Genomic DNA, 19390 nt, shown 5'->3' on the forward strand with positions numbered 1-19390 from the left:
TAGTTTCCGATTGGCTTTAATCGTGGCTTCTTACATAGTCTTAGATTATCTTAAATCGTGGCTCCTTATATAGTCTTAGATTATCTTAAATCGTGGCTCCTTATTTAGTCTTAGATTAGCTTTAATAGTGGCTCCTTATATAGTCTTAGATTAGCTTAAATCGTGGCTCCTTATATAGTCTTAGATTAGCTTTAAACGTGACTCCTTATATAGTCTTAGATTAACTTTAATCGTGGATCTTTATGTAGTCTTAGACCAGCTTTAATCGTGGCTCATTATATAGTCTTCGTTTAGCTTTAATCGTGGCTCTTTATATAGTCTTTGTTTAGCTTTAATCGTGGCTCTTTATATAGTCTTTGTTTAGCTTTAATCGTGGCTTTTTATATAGACTTAGATTAGATTTAAGCTCAATTATAAAAAATATTAATTTCCACAAAATTCTAGAGCAAAATATCAAGATCAAAATTTTGCAAGAGTAGAGTCAATAACGTTCATTCAAAATAGTTTATTTTTTTATTTATTGTACATGTTTTCGAATATAACGTTTTTTAGTACCTAGCCTCCATTCAAATTTCTTACCGGAATATGAAAATATGGTAAATAAATGCCTAGAAAATTCAGCAAAAAAGTCTAATATATAAGGAAATTATAAAACGATATATTTTGTCCTGTCACACAATTCCCTTTCTATGGAAAAGTGGAATTAATTCCGTATTTCACTTCTTCAAAAAAAAGTAAAACAAAAATTGCATTCGGAATGAAACCACTATCAGTTTTCAAACTGAAATTGATATTTCTTTGTAATTATTTTTTTTTCTAAAACTTTTAATCAATTTCAGTACCAAAAACTTCACTTTTGTTATAATATCAAAAACGCTGTCAAATTAAAATCAGAAATACATAAAACAAAATCGATCGGATTAAAAACTTTTATTTCAATAAAACAACGTATCTTAATTTTTTTCAATTGATATATTGAGTATTTATATTTATTGTTTTCCAAATGCGATTAGAAATAGAATTTATGAAATTTGCTTGTGTTTTTAGCCATAAATCCCGTTAATCATTCACTTTTGAAATTATGATCGCTTTAAAGTTGCGACTGTGCCATTGTGGCACTCAAAACGTGACAGTGACAAAAATGGCACAATTGTACCTCAAATCCCATCACTGGTACACAGAGATTGACAACGGTAATACGAAGTTGGCAACTCTAACAACACATATGTTTGACACAAGCAAAAAACAACAACAGATGTTGAGTGTGTTTGTAAACACAAACCAACAACAATCAGGCAAAATCAGTCAAAAATTTTAGTATTTTTATAGCTTTATTTAATTTGTTGCTAAACTAAAAATAAAAAGTATATAATTTCGCACTAAATGTGTGTAACATATCATTGTGCAATAAAATGTTTTAAATAAGTTAACAAAGTCAATCCATAAAACCCCATAGAAGATGTGTCAACAACAAAAACCCCTTAGCGTCTGCTAATTAAATTAATGCTGACATAATAATGTGACTATTTGTATACAATGATGTGGATAAATGAATTTATGACAGCAGACCGACCAGTGGTAAACAACAATACAAGGGAACACAAATGGCCTGAAATCGCAAGAACAGAAATGCAGTTTTAATAAAAGCATTTTATTTTTTGCTTCTAACAAAAAAAAACACACACTTAAACAACAGCAACAACATAAAATGCCTTCTATGCGTTTTGCTAATAGGTGAGTGGGTATTTTATTTTTTTGGATGAATTCTTTAAGTGAAATGATTGATTATTGATTTAATTATGATTTGATTTTTTTTACTTGCAGATTAGTTACAAGAACCCTTTTGCTTCTTACGTTATTATTAGGCGCTTATAATGAAATTTTCATTTATTACTTTAATCGAACTTCTTGGCAAGAAATCAATTGCAAATTGGGTAAGTTTGTAAAAGTGCGTTACAGTGAAAACTCGATAGATGGGTCTGATTTAAATGAATTAAAGAAATTACTTACCTGTGTATTCTGAAAAGTTGTGAAAGTGACAAAATTTGGAATAAATTGAATTGTTAATTTTCCTTGAATATGCTACACAATGGAGTATCGAAATATCGGAAATAAATAATAAATTAAAACAAGTAAGGGAGCTATATTCGGCTGTGCCAAATCTTATATAACCTTCATCAAAGTATTCTTAAACATAAAAATTTTAAATATTTTTTGGTGAAAAAAAATTGGTTTAAAAATATTTTTTATTTAGGTCTCGGCCCAATTTCTCTAATTTTGGATGAATCCTGCTGCTCGCATACGATTTGAAATTGTTGCTGAGTAATTCCCAATGATTTAGCAAGCTCTTGTTGAGTTTGAAAACAATCTTCATGGAGTAATGCCTCCAATTCTTGGTCTTCAAAGTTTTTTGGCTGACCTGTGACACTTCTAAATTCGCTAGTTAAAACCGATTAAACACTTTCACCATAAGATTCGATGAGCAATCCATGTACTTAGCGGCACTTTTTTAAAATTAAAGAAGTAAAGCAAAACTTCCCGCATATGACGATTTGTTGGCACAAAATTCGACATTTTCGAAGCAAAAAAAACTTATTTACTTACAATAAAATGTTCAATAACAAAGTGAGAATAAATGGCAGATATGTACCCTTCAAAATTACATATAAGTTATTAAAAACCCGCATTCAATAGATATGACATTTATTAAAAATCCCACTTTTTGTCTTTGTTATAAAATGCCGAATATGGGGCTAATGTAATTCCACATATACTAAGCTTTCAATTTGATTTTATTTGGATTTCAAAATGGGTTTCAGAAATTTTTCATATAAAGAGTTTTTACTGTAATTTCTGTGTATAATAAATTTGTATTAATAATGACTAAATGCCCTACATTCTTATTTTTAGATAACTGCACTCGTATGCTTTTAATAGCAGACCCACAGCTGCTGGGCTTAACTTATGATAAATCATTTTACAGTGGGGTGGCCAGATACGATTCTGACAGGTAAGAAGGAAAATGCTTTAAAACGGACAAGTTTTCTATAGAAAAAAATAGTTAAAAGCCAATTCTATGGCCATCCAAAGTTCGAATATTGGATATGTTGTTTTTTTGTTGTTTTTTATCCGATTTGTTCAATATATACCTCATTGGACAGCTTATTAAAATAAATTTTGAATGAGCTATAAATAAAATTAGCATTTCAACTTCAGAGGCCCATAGTTCGGAAAATATGGCCGGCGACAAAAAATCAACTTCTTACTATTTAAATATTTTTTTCATTATTTTCCATGGCGTCCATAAACTATATTTAATTGATAAAATAATAAGTTTTCTGTAGAAAATGTATCATTGATAAATCAATTTATTTTTCTAGATATTTACAAAAAACTTTTCAACAAGCATTGACCTTTACCAAACCCCATATTATCTGTTTCTTGGGTGATCTCTTGGATGAAGGTAATGTGGCATCTCCCGATGAATTCCAAAGTTATGTGCAACGTTTTCGCAGTATTTATAAAACTCACGAAGATATAAGAGTAGGTATTTCTTATTTACACACAACAAATCACCTTAAGACTATAGTTTAACTTATATAAAGTTTAAAATGCTTTCACCTTTCAATCAGCTTATACATATACCGGGAGACAATGATATTGGCGGTGAGAATGGTGAATATATATCGAATCTCAATATACACCGCTTTGAAGAGGCCTTTACACAACGCGATATATTCGACTATAATCTATTGCGTTTCTTTAAAATAAATCGCATGATGCTGGATTTTACAAATCCCGATAGACTTAATAATAAACAAAAGCTACGCATTGGTCTATCACATGCACCTATACTTATTGGTGGCGGACCGTTATTAAGAGCCATATTAACGGAATTAGATCCGCATATTATATTTTCCGGCCATTGGCATGAATCTCGTATATTTATACATCCCTCCACAAAGGTAATTAGTTTTTATGAACCTACCGTCAAGCATTTCAATTTAAAGCAAATGAAGGAACAACAACACAGTTATTTGGAAATAATGGTGCCGACTTCATCATATCGCATGGGTAAAACAAATATAGGCATGGGTTATGCCGTATTAGGTAAGATAGTCTAGTATTTAATATTGAAAATATGTTTATTTATTTTCGTTTTATTTTTTGCAGAAAATTATGATCTCAGTTATACTGTATTATGGCTACCAAATCGTTTTATATCTTTATTAGTCTATGTGTTTTGGTTACTCTTCGTTTTTTGCATGATACTTACATTTCGCATGATGACTCGTTGTCCGTTTCGTAAAATCTCAAAACGTCAAACTCAATATCAACTCGTTAACAATAGTACACCTGAATATTAATAAAAAAATCTCTATATATATACATATATACAAGTAGTATATAAATATTTATTATTCCAATAATTTTTAAGTATGTACTTATTATATTATACAAATACATATTGTTATGTGTATGTAACGAATTTATTAACAATTTGACTAGACTTTAAACAATCATATATAAAAATAACATTAGTTCCAACGACTTAACAATATCTATAATTATTTATTTATTTAATATTTATTAAAGAAAAATGTGTTAAACAAAATACTATTTCTAGAAAAGACAAGTAGTTAATTGTTTATTTAATAAAAAAAAAATATAACCAATTTACACCATAAATTTACAAGACTTTTATTCATAAATACTTAGAATAGATAATAGAGGGAGTTTGAGTATGAAAAATTCGGAAAATAAAACTAATAGTAAATGTATCAGAATCTGATTCTGAGACAATTTTCAATATAAATTTTATCAGAATCTGGCTGCATTAATTCATAATAGAAATTTTATAATCCGAATCCGAAATGTTTTTTTTTTTTTTTTTGAAAATTCGTCTTTAGATATTTTTTATATAGAAAATTTGTTAGAAACATATTCAAATCGAATTTTTACTAGAAAATTAATTAAATATAAAAGTTCTGACAATTTTAAATAAACAACCTTTCGATTACAATACTGAGATACTTTTTCCAGCAATGTGTTAAGAAATTGATTGTAAAACAAGGAGACGTTCAACACAACTTGGGCTATCACGGCGCCGCTGCAGAGAATTTTGAGTACATTAGACTTGTTCCCATATAAAGCAACGGTATCGGACGATAGAGTACAGGTCAGCTGTACTGCACATGCCAACGGATTTAACAGCTCCTGACAGTTTTCTTTGGGGATTCATATTTGTATTTAAAACAAGTAAGAGAGCTATCTTATATACCTTTCACCAAATTATACTTCAAAATACAAATTTTAAATATCTTTAGGTAAACAAAATTTGTTTTTTCCAGTTGTTTTTTAATTTTTTGGAAAATTTTTTTTTCGAATTATTTAAAATTTTTTTTCAAATTTTAAAATTTATTTTTTTTAAATTTTAAAATTTATTTTTTTTAAATTTAAACAAAATATTTAATTTTTTAAATTTATTTTTTTTTTTTTGAAGAAAAAAAATTCGGATTTAAAAATATTTTTTCCGATTTTGACCCATTGTAGGTCCATCTTACTATGGTCTTATATACGTCGTTGCAAAGGTCTTTGAAATATCTATCATTAGATCCAGATATACATAGGTCAAAAATAGGTAAAAAGGTGAAGGGTATAAAAAATTATAATAATCGCATAAATAAAAAAGTTATAAACCTCTTAAACCATATAGCTCATTCCGTGTCACCCTGTATCATTTAAAAGGACTTCAATTATAATTAATTTTTCGCAGTGTATTGTTCAATGTAACCAGTGTTGCCAATTTATTTAATTTGTTTAACTACACTAACTTTCGATGTCCCAAAAGACTTTTAATGGAACACAATCAAACTAAACAAACTAATGTAGTTTCCTGATATGGAGGCGTTACATGGAATAAACTGTGCCTGGTCCTGCAACCAGTATGACATAATGACGTTATGTGCCAAATATCTGATATTCTAGTTTCTATATATTACCACAGATGTGACTCTGGATATTTTAAGATATCAGTTTATATATTTGAAACTCTGAATTACTGTTTACGTAGAGATAATCAGAAATTGCACATCTACATTAGGTTTCCCAATTTCCCGGACTTTTTCCCTTCCCAGGAGAAAATTATAAAATCGTTTTATTCCCGTTTTTTTTTCGAATTTTAGACTTTCGGTTATTTAAACTGTAAGGCTTCTTTGTCAACTGACTATTTGTTGCTAGAACCGAAAAAAATCTATGGATATATAATGGTATCATTCAATTAGCACCAAATTTGGTTAATACAACGAATCTAAATATTCTTATTTTGAAAAGAAAACTGATAAACCGACATAAATTTCCAAAAATTACACACGACATGTGTAATTACAAATTAAGTGGCAACACTGAATGAAACACACACAGCCATGTGCTGCCATCTGCCATTTTTATTTCACACACACACTATACTCACTACTGCTGCCATCTGTCGGTTGTGAAAAAATATCTTGTGACGCCTCAAAAGATGGCGTATATTAATTGTTATAAAGTGCTAAACAAATCGTAAAAAAATAATTCTCGGGGAAAATAAATGTAAAAATCAGTGGAAAAGATACAATTTAATAACAAATTACTATAATTAAACGCATACTAAACATGTAAATAACGAATCTGAACACAAACACAATTGTTTAAACAACAAATACAAAGCAAAAATCAAATAGATTCACAAAAGCAACCAAAAAACGCTGCTGTGGTTGTACGTGAAGAGAAGATAAAAAAAAATAACGCAAAGCCAAAAAAGAAGCAGCCACGAAGTGAAAATAAAATACTGAAAAGAAAATTATTAATAAAAGGTAGCAACGAAAGAAAAAGTAATTGCAGTGAATTGATTAGAATTGTAAGAATAATTTAATTATTTTTGTAAATGTAATAGCGATTGTGGTAGATAACAGAGAATGAAGGATAAGAATTCCTTCACTGCAATATTGTGCGTGTTTTCTTTATTATTTTTATTGTAAAGCGGTGTCACTTTACACTCAAACTCACGTAGTGCTAAACCAATAAATAATACTTCCATAAATACATTGTTGTGCTAGCAAAGAATTTTTGTTGGATTAAAAAAGATCTCATGCTAGTGGAATGCTTTGGGACATTTTTAACAGAGTTTGGAAGGAGTTAAATCGTTTGTTGTGTTTTAAATGAAAGTTGTAAAAAGTTTTTAATGAATTTGTCGCGATTTCCAAATTATGCGTTTAACATTTCTATACAAAAATTGTGTAAAATTGAGATTTTGAAAAATTTTCTGTACAAAAATTATGTGAAAATGAGATTTTGAAAAATTTTCTGTGCGAAATTTGTGTGAAAATGAGATTTTGAAAAAATTTCTGTGCGAAATTTGTGTGAAAATGTGATTTATGACAAAATGTCAGTACAAAAATTATGTGAAAATGTGATTTTGACAAATTTTCTTTAAAAAAAAATGTTTCAATTAAGATTTTGAATAATTTTCTATAAAAAAAATTAGGTCAGAATGTGATTATGACAAAAAATATTGTGGCAAAATGTGATTTTGACAAATTTTCTATATAGAAATTGTTCCAAAATGTAATTTTCGCAAATTTTCTATATAAAAATTGTGTCAAAATGTGATTCTGACAAATTTTTTATTCAAAACTTTTATTGAAATGTGATTTTGACAAATTTTCTTTTAAAAAATTGGTTCATGTAAGATTTTTGCCAATTTTATATTCAAAAATTATTACAAATAAAAATGATTGTGACTAAATGTGATTTTGACAAATTTTCTATATAAAAATTGTGCCAAATGTGTTATTGGCAAATTTTCTTTAAAAAAAATGTTTTAGTTAAAATTTGGGCCAATTTTCTATACAAAATTTTTGTCAGAATGTGATTTTGACAAAAAAGATTGTGTCAAAAAGTGGTTTTGGCAAATTTTCTATATAAAAATTGTGTCAAATGTGATTTTGACAAATTTTCTTTGTAAAAATTCTTCCCAAATGTGATCTTGGTCTTTAAAAAAAATTTTCAAATTAAGATTTTTACCAATTTTCTATACAAAAATTATGTCAAAATCTGATTTTGACAAAAAAGACTGTGCAAATTTCCTATATAAAAATTGTGCCAAAATGTGATTTCGAAAAACTCTATACAAAAATTGTTCTAAAATCTGGTTTTATCAAATTTTGATTTTGACAAATTTTCTTGTACAAAAAGGTGATTTTGAAAAATTTTCTATATAAAAAAAATGTGTCAAAATGAGATTTTGATAAATTTTCTTTCAAAAAAATGTGTCAAAATGTGATTTTGATAAATTTTCTTTCAAAAAAATGTTTCATATACAATTTTGACAATTTTCTATACAAAAATTGATTGAAAATCTGATTTCCTTAAATTTTCTAAAAAGTTTTTCTGAAGTATATTTTATGCAAAAGTTGTTACGGAAAGATATTTCTATACAGAATTTGTTCAGACGCTGATAAATTTATTTTAGAATCAGAATTTAAAAAAATCTTTTCAGTATTGTTTTTTGTTAGATTTTTTTTAAACAAAATCGATATTTTATTAAACACTGAAGTAAAGTAATTCAAATATTTTAGATTTAGTAGTTTTTGAAATTTTATGAAAATTAAGTTTGTATTAATTAAAAGTTGTTATCAAGAGAAGAGATTTTTTAAGACTTTGATTTCAAATTGAATTTTTTGTTTGATTTTTCAACACTTGAATAGATGTTTATTTTCTTTTTATAGATTTCGATTTGTATCGAATACAAAAATTTTAAATCTGCCGGTATTTATTTATAAAACATGGCGGATATTGCATATCCAACGGGATGCAAACCCCTAACAGAAGATTTGGGAACGGATGAATTAATACGACGTCTTAAGGTAAGTTCTTTACCTCCTCTATTTACCAAACATGTCGCCTTATTTCTTGCTATTATTTATTTCCTTAGACCTTAGCCAATACTCTACAGGCCATGGGTCAAGATGATGGCTTATATCAACAGTATATACCACTCTCAATACATCTGGCAGACTATTGCTTTCTGCATCATCAATCACGCGATGTACAATTGTTGGTGGCCTGCTGTATAGCCGATGTATTGCGTGTTTATGCACCAGAGGCTCCCTACAAAGATCAAGAACAAATCAAGAATATATTTATGTTTTTCATTAAACAATTGCAGGGTCTTAAAGATCCAAAGGATCCTTCGTTTAAACGTTATTTCTATCTGTTGGAAAATTTGGCATATGTTAAATCGTTTAATATGTGCTTCGAATTGGAAGATTGTGCGGAAATATTTTGTGAACTATTTGGCATGATGTTTAAAATTGTCAAGTAAGTTTCGGTTTTACCTGTATTGAATGATAATTTGTACTAATATAATTGTAATGTCAATTGCAGTGAGGAGCACAGTGCCAAAGTTAAAAATTTCATGATCGATATCATGTCGCCTTTGATAAATGAAGCCGATAATTTCACCACAGACATTTTGGATATAATATTGATAAATATTGTTGAGCCCAAAAAATCACACAACAAATTTGCCTACCAATTAGCCGAACAGTTGATTGTCAAGACCTGTGACTCTTTGGAGACTATAATCAAATTGGTATGTTGCAAAATCTTCTTGAATATTAGAGAAAATTTTATTTATTTATTTGTTTACAGTTCTTTAATCAAGTTTTGGTTTTGGATAAAATTGATAATAGTTACGAGATATGTCATAAGATATACGATCTAATCTATGAATTACACATCATATGTCCAAATATCTTGTGTTCGGTGTTGCCTCAGTTGGAGTGTAAACTGAAATCATCAAATGAACAAGAGCGTTTAAGTAAGTAAACATAATTATCAACTACGAAAGCAAATAAAATAAGAATAAATGAGAAAATTACATTGCAAGCACAAGAAAACAATTTACTCAATTATATTTTTCTTTATTTCATGTTGTATTACAGAGGCTGTTTCGCTTTTGGCTCGCATGTTCTCCGAAAAAGATTCTCAACTATCGAAAAAACACTCTGCCTTATTGCGCATGTTTTTGGGTCGTTTCTGTGACATATCCGTTAGCATACGCGTCAAGTGTGTACAATCGTCTATGCACTTCTTACTCAATCAACCCCACCTGCGTGACGATATCATCTCCTGCTTGCGCGCCCGCCAACACGACTCCGATGAAAATGTACGCTATGAAGTTGTCATGGCCATAGTGGAAACCGCCAAGCGGGAATTTACCATAGTCTGCGAATCGGAGGATTTGTTGGATTTTGTACGTGAACGTACGCTAGATAAGAAATTCAAAATACGTAAAGAAGCCATGTGGGGTTTGGCGTTCGTCTACAAAAAGGCCATCTGTGAACCCAACGACCTAACGGACGAGGTCAAAAAGTCAATAGAATGGATTAAAAATAAAATCATGCATGGCTACTACATGCCCACCCTAGAAGATCGTTTACAAGTTGAACGTTTGTTAATCACCTCATTAGTGCCCTATAAACTAACACCCGTTGATCGTATGAAACAGTTGTATCATTTAATGGGCACCTTTGACGACAATGCCACCAAGGCATTTATAGAGCTGCAAAAGAATCAAATGAAAACACGTAAAACCGTCCTAGAATGGGTGAAATTGCATAAAACCAAGGATATGACACCGTCGCTACAAAGTCAACTGAATATCAAACAGTCCATCATTTGTAAATTACTGGCGGATCCTCTCAAGGCCTCCGAGTTTCTCAGTCGATTTAGTACGAATTTACGTAAAGATCCGACACTGTTTCGTTATATGGAAACCATATTGAAAAGGGATGTTTCGTGTAAAGAATGTGCCGATACAATGTCGTTGCTGTTGAAGAAATTGGGTACGCCCATTATGACGAATCTGTACTATCAGACGGTGAAAATGTTAATAGAACGTATTGCCTCGGTAATGATTGATAAGGAGTCGGTGGGTATATTAATTGGGTAAGTTGGAATATGGCAAGAGAGATATTTCAAAATTTATTTTTATAAAAGAAATTTTCATCTAAATTTCAAAAAAAAAAATGTAATTTTTTACAATTTTTCAACGAAAGTTAAACAAAAAAAAGGGGATTTTTTTTTAAATTTTCAAAGAAAAAATTTACAATTTGCAAAAAAGTATTTTTTTTTAAAAAATGTATTCAAGAATTTTTATTAATTTAGATAAAAATATAAATTAAAAATACAATAAATGACAAATATCACTATTTGGTATATATCACATATATACCAAAATACTACTTTTTAAAACATTGTATTAAGAACTGATACAACACTAATTATGAAATCTTTAACCTTTTTCGAAAACCCTTCCATTATGGTTTTTATGTCACTTTGTTCAAACAGGTTGTCCATCTCCGTTTAAAATCTACCACATTTTTGGACACCTTTGTTGTGCTCTTCAATTCTCTTTTAACAAGAGTCCAATATCTCTCCACTGACCTCAGCTCCAGGCAGTTTGGAGGAATTGCCTCTCTTGGTACAAATACCAAATTATTGTTCTTGTACCACTCAAGAGCCTTTTGTAACAAATGTTTGGCTTTTTTGCCACAACTGCATATTGCTTGCCATGCCAAGAAATTTTTGGGAAATTTTCCTCAACATTCACTCGAGCATCTGCAACATAAAAAAAAATTGACCCAGAAGTTGCGAAAAATATTCCATACGTACATTTCGTCATCCATTATGCAGCAGGTATATTTTTTGTATAAAATTTGACTTAAATTTCCGTGCTCTATCTTTGGCCTCTAAATTGTTAGCAGAGTACCTGTCAGGAACTTTTTGAGCCTCGCACCAAATAGTCTGAGTACTGACCTAACCGGACTGATTTCCTACCGGAGGTGTTGAGAATTTTTGAAAATGCTTTCTATTTTTTTGGCTTTAGAAACATCATGTGGACCATTCCTTCTAACTGAACCAGGTTTTATATCACAGTACTGTTTAATAATATTGGAAACAGTTTGATAGCAAACCTTTGATTGTTTGGCAAACTTTTTTGTAGGACGTAGTAGGGTTTTGTTGAAAATATTTAAAAAATTTAAAAAATGTAAGTAGAAATTTATAACCGATTATGGCCAATAGGCTAGGTTGTTGAAAATAAATAATAATAAAAAAAAAAAAAATTTAGTTAGTACTCACTTTTTTTCTGGTCACTCATTTTAATCAGATTAACAACAAATGAACATAATTGATGACATGCTTTACAAAGGTAACTTGATCCAAACAAAAATCAAATAAAACTTGGGTTAGAAGTTTTAATGAAAAACGTGTGTTAAGAATTTTACGATCTCAGTCCTAATGTTAACTTTTTCAATCTTTTCATTGATATGTTATCAAAAATTACAATTTTGTTTCCACAATTTTCTAAATTTTTATACCTTTCAAGGGTATATGTATATAAGTTTGTCATTTGTAATTTCCACAATATAATTTTCCGACCCTATAAAGTATATATATTCTGGATCATTATAGATAACGGAGTGGATTAAGCCATGTCCGTCTGTTGAAATCAACTTTCCGAATGATAATAATGATATATATTTTAAAGACCTTTGCAACGACGTATATGGACCTGAAATGGGTCAAAATCGAATTTTTTTTTCACCAAAAGTTTTTTTTGCTAAATATTAAAAAAAATTGAAAAAAATAATTTTAAATTTAAAAAAAAAAATTTTTAAATTTAAAAAATTTTAGAAAAACAATTTGAAAAAATTTGATTTCCAAAAAATTAAAAAAAAAATTTGGGAAAAAATAAAAAATTTGTTTACCCAAAAATATTTAAAATTATTATTTTGAAGTATAATTTGGTGAAGGGTATATAAAATTCGGCACAGCCGAATGTAGCTCTCTTATTTGTTTTTTTAAGTACCAATATTACCAATTTTAAATACATATTTCGATAACATCTTTAATTAATATTCCAAATATACCATAATACAATTTTTAATAAAAACAGTAGTACATATTTTGGTACCTTTTTTGATATTTCTCATTTATTGTATTTTTTTAATTATATTTTTATCTAAATTAAAAAAAATGTAAAAAAATACTATTTTTACATATGGGCAATTCCATATCATCGTACGTGACATTTGTACGCCTATAAAGTGGAATAGATTTTGCAAATATAAGAGAATCTGAAAAATAATTTGGTCTTTATGTTCCATTCAGAGGGTACTATATTTTAAAATAATAAAAAGTTCTTTCGAAATATTGTTGTCCAAAATATTGAGCGAAATAAGGGTATATCGTACGTGACATAAAACGGTAGTCATTTTGAGGTACATGTAGAAATATGCGAAAATTTTCGAATCGAGAGAGACGTTATGTTTTCTTTTAATTTCTTACACTAAACGAAATATTTTTCCTTTACAATCCGTCATATTTAAATAAAAACAATCTTTGGATTATTTTATAATAAATAAAATTTAATATTGTACGTGACATACCGTACGTGACAGATTTTTCTCTTATAATAAAACAATATATATTCTGTAAATATATGTATACAAAAACTAAAAAAATGAATAGAAAATATACATTCGGTTTCAATAAACAATTTGACAATAGCAAAAACACAATCAGAGTCAAATTCATTTCATACTACAAGCTAATTGGAAGCCTAGTTTTCGCCGCAATTTTAGCCTAAAACATTAAAAAATTAAATATAATCAGTTTAAACTATTATTTTTGTCTTTAAAATATTGTAATATGATCTAAATACTTTCACATAGTAACATTTTATTATTTTATTATTTCATCTTGAAAAAGTTTCAAGGGTTTCTGTTTTTTCAGTCGCGGTTGCGATTCTCGTGGAATTGCCCATATGCTATAAAAAGAGTCAAAAATACTTTTTTTGAAAATTTAATTTTTTTCTTAAATTTAGGTTTTTTCATATTTTAATGCTATTTAATCAAAAAAATTACAAATCAATTTTTAAAAAAAAAATAATATTTATTTTTCTAAAAATTTTTTATTTTTTGCAATTTTTTTAATACTTCAATTAAATTTTTAAGAAGCCTGTAAAAAATAATAAAAATACAATTTGGTAAAAAAAGTACTTCTTGGTACTAAAACTACAATTTGGTAAAAAAAGTACTTCTGCGTACTTTTTAATTTTGTTTTTTTTTTGTACTTCTGCGTACTTTTTAATTTTGTTAAAAAGTAGTTTTTTTAATATGATTATTTGATAATTAAAATTACGATAAAAAGTGCAAAAAAACCTTGGAAGAAGTAGTATTTTTGCTACTACTATTTATAATTTTGAAAAAGGTATTTTTTGTCCGTACTTTTTTAATATTTCAACTAAATTATTAAGAAAACAGTTCAATAAAAAGTTTTTTTTACTATTTTTAATTTTAAGAAGTGGACTTTTTTTCAAATATTTTACTCAACATTACCCTTTGTTTTGTTTTTAATTTTAGTTTAATAGAAGATTGTATGCGTGGTGGTGAGACAGCCAGGAAAATGGGAATGCCTCCAAATGAGGCTGGTGAACAAGGTTTAAAATTATTAACCGTAAGCTCTCCCCTACTTAAACTTACCTCTAACAAAATGCTAAACTTATTATTATTATTATTTTATAATTATTCCTTCCTCCCAAGGCTTTATCATATTTATTTTCACCGCACTTTTTCACCGACAAAACTCTGCGCCACATGATTTCTCTACTCAGCTACGAAGAAGACTATGCTGCTCCGCTCATACTAAAATCTCTAACACATCTGGGTCGCTATAAACCTCTAATAGCCGTTGATCCAAATATTTTAGAAGAGTTGGCGCCTGTTTGCAAGGACTTTGCCATCGAGGGTACACCCAAACAGGCCAAACATGCGGTCCGCTGTATATTTGTCAATACACAGGCGGTGGTAAATGGCGGCAACGATTGCGCGGACACACCAAAAATGATACATCCGATCTTTAACGACATCATGGATAATTTACGTCTTACCTTAAAACCGAATTGTGTGAAACAGCGTACAAAAGTTGTTACCATGGGTCACATAGCCTACAATATGCCCAAGGCATTTGCCGATAAAATCAAAAATATGATTGCTCGACGTATTGTCAAGGAATTGCTGATACAGCCGGTACCTGAGGATAGGATCTGTTCGAAAATCGATGGTGATTGGTGTGAACAGGAGTTATTGCCAGCCGATACTTTGTGCAAATTGGATGGCCTGAAGACAATGGCACGCTGGCTATTGGGTTTGAAAAATGACGAGGCCTCAGCCAAGAAGACATTCCGCATGCTAATTGCCTTCATTCATCATGGCGGTGACTTGTTGAATCATAGGCGTATGTTTGCGGCCGAATCGTCGTGGTTTCGTGTGGCGGCTGCCTGTGCCATGCTGAAAGTGTGCGAACAAAAGGGTGTGGGTGATCAGTACACTGCCGAGCAGTATTACAGTTTAGCACAATTAATGGTAGATTTTTATTAAATATGAATTATTTTAGCGTTATGTTGCAATTTGTTTCTGTGTTCTGTTTTAAGTGTGATCCTGTGCCTCAGGTTCGAGAAATGTTTGCCCGCAAACTGCATAAAGGTTTAAACAAAGGTTTACCCAGCAACTGTCTACCATTAGACTTTATGGGTTTCTATGCTTTTGCTGGTAATGAGACGGACAAAAAGTGAGTAAACAATTTAAAATATCTTTTGTTGAAAAATTTAATTAGTGAAAAGAAATATGGTTGGAATGAACTGTTATGGTAAAAAAAATTTTAAAAACCAAGTAGGAGAGCAAGCTGCATTGACTTAAAAGACATATATATGTCATCAGCGAAGTCTAGATACATTATTATGTTTATTTATGGCCAAATATGATTCAAAAATACATAAATTGTCAAATTTACATTACCGATACCTTTAAACCGTTTGTAATCGTTATTTTAATTTATTTATTTCTACTATTACAGATTATTGGACTTGAAACGTCAATTTTTGGAAGCAGATATCAATCGAAGACGTGAATATCTAAAAACAATACAATCCACAAGTAAGTGTACTCTGTTGCATTGGATTTTTTCATTTTCAATGCATCCATACATAAAAATGTTTTCATTTCATTTGCCTACTTACAGATCCAGACATTTCTGCCGAACAACATTTACACCTACTACCTGATTTTATATTAGCTTTTGCTATACCCATTTTAGTGCACGATCCGAAATTTAATGATCACGAGGATCGCACACAATTAAAACAAATTGAGAAATGTTTACGCTTTATATTAGATCCTTTAATGGCTAAATCGGAGGCCTTTTCATATAGTTTCTATAAGAATTTAATTGAATTAATGAAGGATCATTATGTGGTAACGCCGCATGAAGATAATCAAGCCTATAATTTGGTAAGTAAATTTGGAAAAATATTACATTCTTTATTCTTTGAAATTATGTTTTTTGTTTTTTATTTATTATAGAAAATGTGGGCTTGTTGTGATCTCGCTAATTATATTATATGTTCCAAAATGGGACAATGTGATTTAACGCCAAACAAAACATTCAATGTACCCATTAAATTACCACCCTTGTATTTCCAAAAACCTCCCCCCAACACGGAAGGTTTTCTGCCAAATACAAAAATTTATATACCCTTCGATATGTATTCGCTGATTACTACCCTGGGTCCCGCTAAGAAAATAGCAAATGCCTTGAAACCCACCACCAGTGGGGGTCCATCGACAATAAAATCTTTAGCTGACAAACGTCCAGCCTCGGAACATTTAACCTCCATAGATCAAAATTCATTGGTAAGCTTTATTGTTTTTCCTTTTTAATGGATTTTTGTTGTTATTTGTTTGGTTTTTGCATTTTAGAAAAACGCCTCATTGTTTGATGGTGTTAAGGACGATACTACTGAACCCAGCGCCAAAAGAAGTCGAACAAATGTCATGCATGCGGGTAAAACGTAAATGTTATTAATTAATCATACAGGAATTTTTATTTTATATATATATATATAGTCTATAAAAAACAACAACAAAAACAACAACATTCTTGGTAGATCCAGTTGACCACATTAAAACAAACACCTCCCCACAATCAAACAAACAAACTTTGAATATGGTGAAAAAAGGTAATTTTGAATACAAAAATTAAAAAAAAGAAAATATCTGTACTTGTAAATTAGTAATATTCGTTTTTAAGTCTTCTATTTTATGTTTAATTTAATTTTATTTAATTCTTAATTTTACAAAGAAAAAAAATCAAAAAAAACAAAATACAAAAACACACAAAGTGTAGTTGATTTCAAAACGGTGTGATTTTAAGCAACTATTTGCCAAATAAATCAAATGTTAAACAAAGAAATAGGCATGTAACAGAGTTCCAATCTAATGGAAAGCAAACTAATTGTTGTAGGAGTTATATTCGTTAGAAACCTACGAGTTTCTATAAATAATACAGTGTAATTCGTTGTAATATCCCCAGGATTTAAAAATAAATTGTTTAGAAATTTTATACATTACAATAAAATAAAACCCCTTAGGGTAGTTTTTGCCTAAATCCAAAATAATAACCTTCCAATCAAAAGATATTTTTTAGAACTTGTATAAATGATACATTACTATACAAGATAACCTAAATTTTGATTCAAAACAATCAATAGACCCCCGGGGGTTTCAATTTGAAAATATATTCTTTAGAATCTGTATAAAGCATACATTACAATACATGAGAACTCCTCAGTGTAGGCACAGCATAGATTAGAAAGAGGACTTTACAAATTATTAATTTTTGAATCAACAGTCAATAACCCCATGGGGTTTACCGTATAATTCAATACCTCCAGGGGGTTATTGCATGAATCAATTAAATATCATAAATTGTTAGAGGCCATAAAAATAAAAAAAAATATGAAAATAATATTGAATCAATTTCGAATCGAATTATACTGTGTCTCGAAATAATGATATTCGAATTTGTCTGTTGTCATCCATTTTTTTCAAAATAATTGAATTTTTATTCCATTAAAAATCCTTGAAAGAACTCAGTGTCGTGACCTAATAAATAAGATTTAACAATTGGTTTTATAACCAAAAAACACCATAAATTATTTTTAAGACTATGTTACAAATCGTTTAATTGTTTCCAATATTTAATAAATATATCTCTCTCTTGAGAAAAAAAATAACAAACCTTCTTTGCTTAGGTAAACCTTGTTAATTCATGTTGAACTTATATATTCATTTTAATTAGTTGTTTCTAAATATTTCTTGTGTTTTCTAAACAATTCAAATTTAATTTAAATTATTAATAAATATTTGTTTCTCTTATGCTCTACACAAAGAAAAACAACCAAACAAACATATAATTTTGCATGATATAAACAAATTACAAGATAGTTTAATTTATAATTGTTTCACAAGAAAGGAGATTATTAAAGTTTATTTTTTTTTTTTGAAATATTCCAAAAAGCGTTGTCACATTTAGAGGAATGTTATAATACTCCGAGAAATTTTGAATGAAATATGAGGCCATCAGTGCAAAAGCGGTGTAAACCAAAATTTTTATTGGTTTCTGTTCTGGTGTTACATACATTCTTTATATTACCAACTATCAATATAAAGTGGAGTAAGCCACATTTTGGTATTCAAAAGCAGATGGAGCTGCATAAAATCGTTTTTGCACAGAGCATAATATAACAAAGTTATAGAGCAAATGTGGTGTAAGTTATCACTACTCCTAAGTATATTGTTTGGGGTTACACCACTTTTGCGCTGATAGTCTCATATGTGTAATTTATCTTTAAAATTAATTTTAAAAAATAATTTTTAATAGCTTTACTTACTTTATCTTAAAATTGGAAAGCATTAAAAAAATTTAAATATATAATTATGAGAACTAAAACTTAAAAAGAAAATGGCTCTTACCAAACTAACGTTTTCTCAAACCAAAGTATTTGAAAATGCTAGAGAAATTAATTTTCTGAAAAAATATCGCAAAAATCAAATGAAAATACTCGCGCGTCATTGCCATTGTAGTTTAAGGGCCTGATTGCCTTCGTCCTTTTTTCGCTGCCTTCGAGGGAATGCGTTTCACTCGCATTGGTTTATGGTTGGCGTCATCTAACTGTACTACCGCGTTACGGTTCGTCTTGGTTATAATTTATAACTTATAATTCGTCTTGGTGGAATACCAAACAAAACTCAATTTGGAACACTGGTGGAGTTAGAAACTGAACTTAAGTTGGCTTTTGGTGAAGACCATAAAACTCAGGAGTTGAGTTCGAGAATTCCGGCTTCCTATACGAAAGTATAGATCGATGTGCCAGTTACTGGATGAGACTCTTATTACGCGTAAGCCCTATTTGCTGATGTGGATATTTTAGGCCATTTTGAGT

The 19390-nt window shown here is 29.3% G+C and overlaps 2 protein-coding genes across 5 annotated transcripts; both read left to right on the forward strand.

Moving 5' to 3' along the window:
• Positions 1-1281: 1281 nt before the first annotated feature.
• On the forward strand, positions 1282-4689 carry Mppe (Metallophosphoesterase). Of its 2 annotated transcripts, none has more exons than XM_065511404.1 (6): positions 1282-1734; positions 1825-1934; positions 2911-3010; positions 3381-3543; positions 3606-4110; positions 4174-4689. In XM_065511404.1, the coding sequence occupies exons 1-6, from the start codon at positions 1709-1711 to the stop codon at positions 4365-4367; spliced, it is 1098 nt and encodes a 365-aa protein (XP_065367476.1). In that variant the 5' UTR covers positions 1282-1708; the 3' UTR covers positions 4368-4689. The 2 variants fall into 2 exon arrangements, with proteins under 2 accessions (XP_065367476.1, XP_065367477.1); XM_065511405.1 differs by having other exon boundaries at positions 3633-4110.
• A 1767-nt stretch (positions 4690-6456) lies between these two features.
• pds5 (cohesin associated factor B pds5) lies at positions 6457-18188 on the forward strand. 3 transcript variants are annotated; one of them, XM_065510989.1, is made up of 14 exons: positions 6457-6898; positions 8769-8906; positions 8975-9360; positions 9427-9634; positions 9694-9862; positions 9987-10992; positions 14472-14565; positions 14652-15473; positions 15542-15678; positions 15964-16043; positions 16129-16397; positions 16470-16799; positions 16866-16950; positions 17013-18188. In XM_065510989.1, exons 2-14 carry the CDS (start codon positions 8826-8828, stop codon positions 17051-17053), a joined length of 3708 nt encoding a protein of 1235 aa, XP_065367061.1. In that variant the 5' UTR covers positions 6457-6898; positions 8769-8825; the 3' UTR covers positions 17054-18188. The 3 variants fall into 3 exon arrangements, with proteins under 3 accessions (XP_065367061.1, XP_065367060.1, XP_065367059.1); XM_065510988.1 differs by having other exon boundaries at positions 6457-6872; XM_065510987.1 differs by having other exon boundaries at positions 6459-6854.
• Positions 18189-19390: the final 1202 nt, after the last annotated feature.

The sequence above is a fragment of the Calliphora vicina genome, chromosome 5 (assembly GCF_958450345.1).
Source record: "Calliphora vicina chromosome 5, idCalVici1.1, whole genome shotgun sequence".
Taxonomy (NCBI): domain Eukaryota; kingdom Metazoa; phylum Arthropoda; class Insecta; order Diptera; family Calliphoridae; genus Calliphora; species Calliphora vicina.

What these genes read in the sequence shown, in the direction of transcription:
- Mppe (XM_065511404.1), top strand. Translation starts at nt 1,709, where the DNA reads ATGCCTTCTATGCGTTTTGCTAATAG. An exon ending in AGAAATCAATTGCAAATTGG is followed by an intron (nt 1,935 to 2,910) that starts GTAAGTTTGTAA and finishes TCTTATTTTTAG; the next exon opens with ATAACTGCACTCGTATGCTT. An exon ending in AAACTCACGAAGATATAAGA is followed by an intron (nt 3,544 to 3,605) that starts GTAGGTATTTCT and finishes ACTTATATAAAG; the next exon opens with TTTAAAATGCTTTCACCTTT.
- pds5 (XM_065510989.1), top strand. Translation starts at nt 8,826, where the DNA reads ATGGCGGATATTGCATATCCAACGGGATGCAAACCCCTAACAGAAGAT. An exon ending in ATGATGTTTAAAATTGTCAA is followed by an intron (nt 9,361 to 9,426) that starts GTAAGTTTCGGT and finishes TGTCAATTGCAG; the next exon opens with TGAGGAGCACAGTGCCAAAG. An exon ending in AAAAACAATACAATCCACAA is followed by an intron (nt 16,044 to 16,128) that starts GTAAGTGTACTC and finishes GCCTACTTACAG; the next exon opens with ATCCAGACATTTCTGCCGAA.